Source organism: Chelonoidis abingdonii, chromosome 11 (assembly GCF_003597395.2).
Source record: "Chelonoidis abingdonii isolate Lonesome George chromosome 11, CheloAbing_2.0, whole genome shotgun sequence".
Lineage (NCBI taxonomy): Eukaryota > Metazoa > Chordata > Testudines > Testudinidae > Chelonoidis > Chelonoidis abingdonii.
The window spans coordinates 62,642,877-62,654,080 of record NC_133779.1 but is presented as its reverse complement, the minus strand read 5'-3'; the positions used below and the strand labels follow the sequence as shown (position 1 = coordinate 62,654,080).

The 11,204-nt window shown below is 61.6% G+C and overlaps 1 protein-coding gene across 1 annotated transcript in view; it reads right to left on the bottom strand.

The window, feature by feature from the left end:
* Window positions 1–2,231: 2,231 nt before the first annotated feature.
* CEACAM16 (CEA cell adhesion molecule 16, tectorial membrane component) overlaps window positions 2,232–11,204 on the bottom strand; it is a 30,880-nt gene continuing 21,907 nt past the window's right edge. The window contains exons 3-10 of the mRNA XM_075071236.1: window positions 8,934–9,209; window positions 8,515–8,778; window positions 5,738–6,013; window positions 5,322–5,586; window positions 4,473–4,577; window positions 3,845–3,894; window positions 2,838–2,869; window positions 2,232–2,385 (exon numbers count right to left, since the gene is read on the bottom strand). Of these exons, the coding sequence (XP_074927337.1) occupies window positions 2,266–2,385; window positions 2,838–2,869; window positions 3,845–3,894; window positions 4,473–4,577; window positions 5,322–5,586; window positions 5,738–6,013; window positions 8,515–8,778; window positions 8,934–9,209 (1,388 nt within the window). The 3' untranslated portion in view covers window positions 2,232–2,265. The remainder of the gene's footprint in view (window positions 2,386–2,837; window positions 2,870–3,844; window positions 3,895–4,472; window positions 4,578–5,321; window positions 5,587–5,737; window positions 6,014–8,514; window positions 8,779–8,933; window positions 9,210–11,204) is intronic.

Here is an 11,204-nt window from a genome sequence, read left to right as displayed (position 1 = left end):
GGTTCTTGGACCAGCAGGATTTTAGGTGGAAGCTATGACCGATTCCAGAGCGCAGTGAAGACACAAAATTTGGAGATGGGGGACTGATGTGGAACTGCAGCATCGTTACATGATCCTGGAGGTACCTGAAAAGAGTTTTGTCTGCAAAGATAGTTGCCGCCTGTAGAGCTGATGGAAGAAAGATCCAAGGACTGGAGATGCAGGTGGAAAGTTGGTCGAGTTTGAAGGTTTGGCAGATGATGGAGCAAGACTTGAGGAGGCTGAAGGGATAAGCTCAGACTTGCAGAGGAAGCGATTTTTCTGGATGATGCTGATGGATTTCTTCACTCTATAGTTAGTTGAAGAACAACAAAGATATGCCATTTTAGATTTGGTTTTGGTGAATAGTCAGGACCTTCCGTAGAAAATGGTTGTAGGGACAACTTGGTTTCGAGTGATCATGAGCTAATTCAGTTTCAAACTAGTGAAGGATGACAAATAGTCTTGGACAGGTTTTTTGACTTCAAAAGGGCTAACTTTATAGAATTAAGGAAATTAGTTAGGGAAGTGATTGGACTGAAGAATTGGGATCAAATGCGGAGGAGGCCTGGAATTACTTTTAATCGGAAAGCTGGCAATGAACTATCAGAGCCTGCATCCAAGAAAGGGGAAAAACCATCAGAGTTGTATACCAAGCTGTTACAAGCACTCAAGAGGGATTAAGAAAAGCTAAAAGCCTATCAGTATTGTTCACAAAACAAACCCCCAACAGGCACCGGAACACTGGCGGACCACCACCCACTCCCTTAACTAGCCTGTCAGTTCCTCTGCCTAGGTCTCTCAGTCTCCCCCACAACCTCCCCCTGTAAACTCCCTCTGAAACTCCCCTGTTTACAGCTCTGTTTGCTGGCTGCTGTCCCGCTGCCCGACTGGCTGCCTGCCTTTATAGGACCCCTAAGCAGGGAAGCCCCGCCCCCTAAACAGGGCTCAGCTTCTCTCCCGGCACACTGCCCCTAGCAGCCTCCACACATACAAACTACAAAATACAACACACAAGGTACAAAAACCTGCTCCTCCAAGAGAACTCCCTCTGAAACTCCCGTTTACAGCTCTCCCGTGTCGCTGTCCGTCATCCCCGTGTCCTCCCACCCCTGGGTCCGTCCATGTGTCCCCACACCAAGTGTCTGTGTGTCCCATGTCCCCGTGTCCCACCCCCAGCGTCGGCCCATCCTGTGCCTGGGGATCTGCCCGTCCCGTGTTGCTGTCCGTGCGTCTGTCTGTCGTCCCCGTGTCCTCCCACCCCTGGGTCCATCCGTGTGTCCCCACACCCAGTGTCTGTGTGTCCCCGTGTCCGTGTCTGCTTGTCCCATGTTCCCGTGTCCCCACCCCCAGCCTGTACTGTGCCCGGGGATCTGCCCGTCCCATGTCGCTGTCCATCTGCCTGTCTGTCGTCCCTGTGTCCTCCCACCCCGTGTCCGTGTGTCCCCACGCCCAGTGTCTGCATGTCCCCGTGTCCGTGTCTGCTTGTCCCATGTTTCCGTGTCCCCACTCCCAGCATTGGCCCATCCCCGCCCTCCCTCTCCCCCAGCAGTCATGGGGGAAGTTTTGACATTTCATTTTATTACAAACATCATCAGTCATGGTACAAACCCCTGATCAACCAGTCCCACCCACTGTAAGCGACACCCCCCACCCCACACAATCATCACCCCCCCAACAGCACAACCACCCTGCACCTTGGAGGCTGTCTGACAGTGGCCGGCTTGGGGAGGGGGATGCAGAGAGCTGGGGGGGTGAAGGTGTGGGGCACAGGGCTCTGGGCTGAGATGCTATGGCGTGACGGCGCCATCTCACCCCTGCACTGAGGCTGCCCAGATCCACGCCCCGTGTTCAGCCAGCACCGACAGCGCAGCCTGGGGTGGGGGGCGTCGCCGTTATCCATCAGCCCCACACACAGACCATCCCCCACTGCACAGCATACACCCCCAGCCCTGACCCCTGTGCAAAGTACAGCTGAACCCAGAAGTCCTGGCTCCCAGCCCCCCTGCTCTGACCACTAGACCTCTCTCCCCTCCCAGAGCCCCTCAGGAGTCCTGACGGCCTCATCCAGGGAGGGAATCACACTCATTGTGCCCACGGGTAGTGAGTCTGCATGGTGGGGAGGGAGTAGGTGGGACCGGAGCTGCCCCACAGCGAGTGCTTCATGGGTGGGGGCTGCAGAATCTCCCCTGGGTGGTGGGGGGGTAGGTGGGTGCAGTGATTCCCAAGGTCCCAAGCAAATCACAGTCATATTTTTCTGATTTCCGAGTACACGGTGCCACTCTCTGACGGGGGCTGGGGTCCGGGCGGCAGCTTCTGGTCTCCTGTGGTGAAGGTGAGTGTAGAATACTGAATGTCTTCCTCACCCTGGAAGACATGAAAGCCAGATCAGAGAACCCAGGAATCCTGGCTCCCAGCCCCCTCACTCTAACCCACCAGCCCCCACTCCCCTCCCAGAGCCAGGGAGAGAACCCAGGAGTCCAGGCTCCCACCCCCACCTGCTCTAACCACCAGACCCCACTCCCCTCCCAGAGCCAGGGGTAGAACCCAGGAGTCCTGGCTCCCAGCCCCCCCTGCTCTAACCCACCAGCCCCCACTCCCCTCCCAGATCCACGGAGAGAACCCAGGAGTCCTGGCTCCCAGCCCCCCCTGCTCTAACCCACCAGCCCCCACTCCCCTCCCAGAGCCGGGGAGAGAACCCAGGAGTCCAGGCTCCCACCCCCACCTGCTCTAACCACCAGACCCCACTCCCACCCTCTCCCCTCCCAGCAGTGGGATAGAACCCAGGAGTCCTGCGGCCAAACGTGAAGGCTCCTTACCAAGGTGGGTTTGTTGTCACTATCGCCCTGGACTGAAGGACAGAGACAGGAGACAGACAGGGTTAGAAACACGACAGTCCAGGGTGCAGCCCCCCCCTTTCCCCAGGGGCAGCAGGGCCTGTGCGGAGTTAGTGGTAGCAGGCGAAGCACCAGCTGGGTTAGTGGCTGCAGCCAGTGTGGCCCCCAAGGGCTCAGCAGGGATCCTGGGGGTGGGAGTGCTCCTTGCACCAGGATGGTGAAGCCGGGGGGGGCGGGAGGGAAGGGAAGGGTAAGCAGTGGGGGATGGGGAAGGAATAAGGAGGGAACCCCTTGGCCACGTGACCCCAGCCTGCGTCTCCGCGGTTCTGCCCCAGTTCTCAGCCTCAGCCGCGCAGGTCGGGTCGGATGGGTCAGGTTGGGGGGGAGCAAGGGGGGGTGAGGAGGGAAGGGGTGGGGGATGGGATAAGCAGGGAACCCAGGCCCAAGTGACCCAAAGCCTGTGTCTCCGCGGTTCTGCCCCAGTTCCCAGCCCCAGCCACGCGGGTTCGGGTTGGTCAGGTTGGGGGGAGTTAAAGGGGGGTTGACAGAGGGAAGGGGGTGGGGGGATGGGATAAGCAGGGAACCCCAGGCCCAAGTGACCCCTCACCCCGTCTCCACAGTTGCCCCCAGAGTTCCCAGCACCAGGCGTGGCGGGAGTAGGGGGCACCCGGAGCCCGTGACACCCACTGCCCAGAGCAGCGATGGGGGACCCAGGACCCAGCCCGAGAGAAGAGAATCCCAGACAGGCTCTTGGAAACGGGCTGGCGCGGCTGCGATGTCACTTCCTGTCTGGCCACGGAGTTTCCCATCATGCCCCTTGGCTGTCAATCACACTGTGGCGCAGGGGAGCAGCAGCGGCACTAGCAATGGTACACGCATGTGGCTCGCAGGCCCCGCCCACACAGCCTGCAGGCCCCACCCACACAGCTCACAGGCCCCGCCCACACGGCTCGTGGCATGCAGCTGCGAGGGGTGGGGCTGCTACTTACTGTGGGTGGGCGCGGCCTGGCCGCCGACGGGCGAGTGCTGCTTGGGCCCCCTGGGGAAACAGCAGACTCCGCGTGACGCCGGGGGGCAGGGGCAGCAGGGCAGGGGGGTGGGATTGGGCTGTGTCCCACGCCAGGGATGGGGGGCAGCAACCAGTCGGCTTCCCCAAAACTGCAGACCTGTCCCCCCTCCTCTCGTCTCCCCACGGCCCATCCACCCCCACACACACTTACCGAACCCCATACCCATTCATCCCCCCACCTCTCTATCCATCCACCCCCCACATGCACCCTGTGCCCCAGACTCTGCCCCTGGCTCTCCCTGTGGGGATGGGTAGCTCTGAGGTGGCTTAGGGTGCTGGGTACCAGCCTGGGCAGGGATTGTTCCCTGGGAGACCTGACACTGTTTCCAAGAGGCATGTGGGGCAAGCTCCCATCCTAGGGGGCAGAGAGGTGGAAGGACCCTTCACCACAGAGCGAGTGACAAGCAGAGACCCCAGAGTGCAAAGACCTGGGGCTGGGGGGCAGAGATAGTGACCCCCTCCAGCACCCAGGGGCAGCTCCCAACCCCCCTCATCAGCGCTCGGGGCAGCCCCCAGCCCCAGGGGCCCCCGGTCCCCCGAGCCGTTACCCTCCAGTTTTGCAGAGCAGGAAGTAGAGCAGGCCCCCGAGCAGCACCGCCCCGGCCAGCGCCCCGATGACGATCCCGGCGATGGCTCCGGGCGACAGGCCTCCACTGGAGTCTGCAGCTGAGGCTGTAGATAATGGAAAACAAGTGGGGGCATGGGGGGTGTTTCAGGGAGTCCAGTCACTGCCCCCCCCCTCACAGCCCCACGCTTCGCAATGCTGCTCCCTCTTGGTGCCCAACATGAGGCCCTGGGGGATGGAGAACCCATCTGACCCCCCCAGAGACATTGGGGGCAGCTCAGCCGGGGTCCTCTGAGCCTGACGGGTTTGGGATCAAAACAGGACCCAGGATGCGGTGGGCTGAAGGAGGGTCCAAAGGTCAGGAACTGGGAGGGCTCCTGGTGCTGCCCAGCCCCCTTGGGAGAAGGGGGGGTTTGGGGCCCCCAGTGGAGCCAGTGACCCCCCACGCCCAGTGCTGGGTGAGTGGGGGTCTCAGCTCTATCACTGGCTGGTGTCAGGGGGATTCGGGACACCGTGGGGCTGGACAGTGCATTGACAGATCCCCTGTCCCCCAGCCACAATGGAGTCCGCCCAGCCATGGGGGAGACAGACCCCAAGCGAGCCCCAGTCCAGGCCCTCAGCACCTGGCTCTACAGAGGATGGACCATATCCAGAAACATCGCCCAGGGATCCCCCGAGCGCCATGGTCAGCCCACGTCCCGGCCACCCCACCACACCCCAACCCGGCTCCATGCACGGCCCAGCCCCACCCCAGCCCCACCTGCACCTCGACCCCAGCAGGGCGTTTTCTGGTGGCGGACAGGGAGCCAGCGCTAGGTTGGATCCCAGGGACTCACCCACAAACCGCGCAGTGACAGACACCAGGACAGTGCGGTTGGTAATTGGGTTGTGAGCCCAGCACTCGTACGTGCCCTGGTGATCTAAGGTCATGGGGTTAAAGGTCAAGCTGCTTCCAGTCTGGTTAGTGTCTGTGCCATTGAGACCCCAGCAATAGCTCGGGACTGGGACGGAGTCGGCGACGCACGTCAGGGTCAGAGGGGACCCGAGGGTCAGGGTGATGGGTCCCGGCGGGTCAATCCTGACAGACGCTGGCCCATCTACACACAGAGAGAGGGGATCAAGGGAAAGGACAGTGCCCGTGAGAGATCCCTGCATTAACAGCTCCCGTATCCCACCCTAGAGGCAGCCGCATCTCCATGGCTGGGCGATGCCGGCAGGGCCAGAGGGGCCAGGGCTGCAGTTACTCACAGGCCACTGTCACGGTGCTGGGCTCGCTGCGGTTGGTGCTGACGGGGTTCCCAACCTCGCACTGGTAGGTGCCACCGTCACTCCGGGTGACACCCAGCACCGTGAGGGTCCGGTTGTCAGGGGAGAGCACCAGTCGCTCACTGGGCGTGAGGGACGCCCCGTCCCGGAGCCAGAGCACGGTGTCAGCACTGGGGGAGCTGTTACACCTGAGGGTGAAGGTCCCGTTCTCCAGCACTAGGGTTTGGTTCGGTGTCACCGTGGGCCTGGGCAGCATTTCTGTGCAGGGAACAGAGAGAGCGTTACTGCGTGTCCCTGCTCCACCATGTGGGATTGGGGCTAATGTCTTGTGGGACTGGGGCAAGGGTGCTGGTGTTGGCACCATGTGAGGTTCTGGGAAGAGTCCCAGCGCCACTGTCCTGCGGTGTCATGGGAAGGGTCCTTTGCCCTTTGCCCCTCAGAGCTGCGGAGACAGGCAGTCGCCTTCTGGGATCTGGCAGAGGGTCCCTCTCCCCAGCGTGGAGTCTCACAGTTATTGATGCCTCCCTGATGCTCTGGCTCCCAGAGTCCTGTGATTTTCGGGAGACTCTCGGCTCTGGTTCGAAGGGAGAGCGACACTCCAGTTCCCAGACTCCAGCCCGCCAGCAGGATTTTCAAGCCGATCCCATGACAGTTCAGGTCGGACCTGAGGTCACAACCCCACAGGGTGTTTGGTGCTGCTGGTATTGCCCCGTGGGCACAGCCCTGTGCCAGTTCCTTGCTCTCCCCTCTGACCGAGACGGAGCTGCCCATCCCAGACCCAGGATGAGGGGTGGGGATGACCTCGCTGGTGCATCATGGGCAGTCAGCCAGAGTCATCTCACTGTCCCCAGGGAGATAGGGGAGACCCAGTGGGGTGAGGGGGGCAACCTCCCAACCTAGCACTGCCCCCTAGTCCCACCCAGCTGTATAGCTCAGCAAGGGCCTGTGACAAAGTGGGGCTGTTCTTAATGTTTCCTCTGAATACTGTGGGGGGGCCTCAGTTTCTGGCCGACCCTCTATCTCCTGGCAACTAATGGCCAGGCCCTTCCCCTGCCAGGGGATGCTAAAGGTGCTGGAGACAGAGAGGTCAGGTGACGTCCTGGCCCGGGAAAGGGGCTGAGCAGAGAGGAGGGGCTGGAGGGGGTTTTAGTTTGGGGCTGGCTGGGGACGAGGAGTGAGGGCAGACGTGGGGGTCTGCCTTGCTAGGCCCCAGAATGGACCCGGCTAAGGGGTCCGATTCGCTGTACCTACAAGCTCTGTTTCAGACCCTGTTCCTGTCATCGAACAAACCTCTGTGTTACTGGCTGGCTGAGAGTCACGTCTGACTGCAAAGTGGGGCTGCAGGACCCTGTGGCCCCCCCCAGGACCCCGCCTGGGTGGGCTCGCTGTGGGAAGCACACGGAGGGGCAGAGGATGCTGAATGCTCCAAGGTCAGTCCCAGGAGGTGAAGCCGTGGGAGCTTCTTGCCCTGAACAAGTCTGCTCCAAGGGAGAGGAGGCTCCCCAAAGTCCTGACTGGCTTGGTGGGGAGCAGCTCCAGAGCATCGCCCAGGGACCCTGTGACAGGACCTCACAGCCCCAGGCCCCTTGGGTTCTCCCCATGACCCACGAGAGTCTGACTGTAGAGTGGGTGTCTGGACTCCAGTGGCAGGGCCAAGGAAACCCCTCCAGTCTGTACCCTCAGGGCAGCCCCCATCTCCCTGTCCCCCTCTGAGCTCCCTGTCCTGCCTGCTGGCTAATTCACTCTCCAGCACCCCTTGCTGGGGGGCACTGAGCAGCGCAGGGGCCATGGGGGGCAGGCGAACCAGGTAAGTCCCAGGAGAGAATCAACAGAGTGAAGGAGGAAACAGCGGCTCAGAGAGATGGTGTCTCCCCTCCCTGATCTGCCCCATTCGCTACCCACCCCCAGGAGGCAGCGCCGGGGCCAGCAGTGCCCAGATCTCAGGCGGGAACACAGACCAGGTGTGCAGCTGGGGGCCTGGAGCCAGCCCATAGGGTGATAGCGGGTACAGACCAAACTCCCCCCCTCCCGCCAGAGCCATGGCCACATGCCTGGCCCAGGTGGGAACCAGTCAGAGGCACCAGGTGGGCAGGAATCTGCTGTCTGACCTGCATTGGGGTGTGATGGGGGCATCTCATGGAGGATAGATGCCCCAGAGGGGCAGGGGAAAGAGACGGGACGGAGCCGGGAGGGAGAGACGGGCACAGAGCAGTGCACTCGACCTGCTGATCGGACCAGTCGGGCATCACTTGGAAGGCGACAGGCAGCGTCCGGTCCGGCTGCAGCACGGCTGGGAGCAGCCCCCACAGGACAGAGCCCACGGGGTGGAGCTGGGCCCTGGACCAGACCAGAGCGCAGGGGGATGTGGCTGGAGAGACAGTGAAATAGCCGAGAGCACCCAGCACAGGGAGCGGGATCGGCGCAGGCAGTGACAGGCGATAGGGGGTGTCTGATCCGGACTGGAGAGGGTTGGAAGCATCCCCTGGAGAACAGAGCCTGAGGGGTTAATCCAGAACTGAGCTGAAGACCCCAGACCTGGCTCCAGAGCCAGGCAGAGCCCAGGGTGCAGGAATGGCGCTGACATGCGGGGTTGGTGCACAGCATGACAGGGGACAGGGGACATCCAATGCAGACAGGAACCCGGCTGCAGACAGAACAGATCCGGAGTGGCCGGGGCGCTGGCTGGATAGTGACGAAGCCCATGTTCTCTGGGTGCCTGAGAGAGAAGAGGGTATGGGGCGCGGTGCCCGGCTACTCACCCTGCACCTGGATTACCAGGCTGGTGCTGTTCTTGGTCAGGCTGGTGATGGGGTTCTGTGCCTGGCACATGTACGTGCCCTGCTGATCCAAGCTCGTCAGATTAAGGGTCAAGCTGCTCCTGGTCTCCTTTAATTCAGTGCTATTGAGAACCCAGTGATAGCGCGGGGCTGGGACGGACTCAGAGACGCACATCAGGTGCACAAGGGACCCCAAGGGCTGTGGGGGGAGCTCTGATGGCTCTATCCTGGCGGACTCCGGCCCATCTGCACAGAGAGGGAGGAGGTCAGGGGAAAGGTCGGCACCAGAAAGGGATCCCCATAAAAACAACGCCACGCCCAACTCCATGGGCAGCTGCATCGCCATGGCTGAGTGAGAGCCAGGCGCAGCGCGGCTGGGGGACGGGGCTTCAGTTACTCACAGGCCACCGTCACGGTGCTGGGTTCGCTGCGTATGGAGCTGACGGGGTTCCCAACCTCGCACTGGTAGGCACCGGCGTCGCCCCGGGTGACATTCAGCACATTGAGAGTCCGGTTGTCAGAGGACAGAACCAGCCGGTCACTGGGTACGAGGGACGCCCCGTCCCGGAGCCAGAGCACGGTGTCAGCACTGGGGGAGCTGTTACACCTGAGGGTGAAGGTCCTGTTCTCAAGCACAAGGGTTTGGTTTGGTGTCACCGTGGGCCTGGGCAGCATTTCTGTGCAAGGAGCAGAGAGAGCGTTACCGTGTGTCCTGCCCCTCCATCCACATAGCATCGGGGTCCAGCACCACCATTCTGTGGGATTGTGGGGAAGGTCCCAGTGTAGTCGTCCCACAACATCGTGGGAAGGGTCCTGGTGTCACCACCATGTGAGGTTCTGGGAAGGGTCCCAGCGCCACTGTCCTGTGGTGTCATGGGAAGGGTCCTTCACCTTTTGCCCCTCAGAGCTGCGGAGACAGGCAGTCACCTTCTGGGGTCTGGCAGAGGGTCCCTCTCCCCGGCGTCAAGGCTCACAGTTATTGGTGCCTCCCTGAGGCTCTGGCTCCCGGAGTCCTGTGATTTTTGGGAGACTCTCGGCTCTGGTTCGAAGGGAGAGCGACGCTCCGGCTCCCAGACTCTGGCCCGACAGCAGGGTTTTCAAGCTGATCCCATGACAGTTTGGGCCCAAGAGGAGGGTTGTGACCCCACAGGGTGCTTGGTGCTGCCGGCATTGCCCCATGAGCATGGCCATGTGCTGGGTCCTTGCCTTCCGCTCCTACCCAGACGGAGCTGCCCATCTCAGACCCAGGCCGGACACAGGGGTGACCTTGCTGGTGCATCCTGGGTAGTTTTCCAGAGCCTCTTACTGACCCTGGGGAGCCCAGGGTGACACAGTAGGGCGAGGGGGACATCCCCTCAGCCCAGCGCTGCCCCCCATTCCTACCCAACCCTATAGCTGTGACGAAGTGGGACTGGTTTTAATGATCCCTCTGAATACTGTGGGGGGACCTCAGTTTCTGGTCGACCCTCTGTCTCCTGGCAACTAATGGCCAGACCCTTCCCTCTGCCAGGGGATGCTAAAGGTGTGGGAGACAGAGAGATCAGGTGACCTCCTGGCCCGGGAGAGGGAGAGCCCAGAGAGGAGGGGGTTGGGGAGTTTTTGGAAGCTGGTTGGAAAATGGAGGGGAGCCCCGAGAAGGCAGTGGGACTGTGGCCTCCCTGGGGCCCCAGATGGACCTAACTAAGGGGAGTCTTGTTGTCTGTACTGGCAAGACCTGTTTTGGACTGTGTTCCTGTCATCTAAATAAACCTCTGCTTTACTGGCTGGCTAAGAGTCACATCTGACTTCGAAGTGGGGGTGCAGGACCCTCTGGCTTCCCCAGGACCCTGACTGGGTGGACTTGCTGTGGGAAGCACACAGAGGGGCAGATGCTGAATGCTACGTGTGAGCTCCTTGCCCTGCAGACAGTCTGCTCCATGGGAGAGGAGGCTCCCCAAAGTCCTGACTGGCTTTGTGGGGAGCAGTTCCAGAGCATCGCCCGGGGAGTCCGTGACAATAGCTCAGCAAGGCCCTCACAGCCTTAGGCCCCCTGGGTTCTCCCCACATCCCATGAGAGTCTGACTGGGGAGGGGGTGTCCAGAGTCTAGCTGCAGGGCCAAGGAACCCCCTCCAGTCTGTATTCCCTTCCCTGGGGGTGGGGGGTGGGACTGTCCCCTTCAGTCTGTTCTATCAGGGCACCACCCTCCCATGCCCGCTAGTTAATGCACTCTCCAGGAGCCCCTTGCTGGGGCCACCGAGGAGTGTGGGGCCCGTGAGGGGCAGGCACACAGGGCAGAATCTGGTAAATCCAAAGAGAGAATCAACAGAACGAAGGCAGAAACAGCACCTAAGAGAGACGGTGCCTCCCCCTCCGGCTATCCACTACCCTCCCCCAGGAGGCAGTACCGGGGCCAGCAGTGCCCAGATCTCCGGCGGGGACACAGACCAGGTGCGCGGCTGGGGGCGTGGAGCCAGCCCATAGGGTGATAGTGGGTACAGACCGACACCCCCCACCAGAGCCATGAGCCATGGCCACACGCCCAGCCCAGGTGGGAACCAGCTGGACGTGCCATGTGGGCAGGAGTCTGCTGTCTGAGCTGCAGTGGGGTGTGATGAGAGCGTCCCACAGAGGACAGATGCCCCAGAGGGGCAGAGGGCAGAGACACGATGGAGCCGGGAGGGAGAGACGGGCA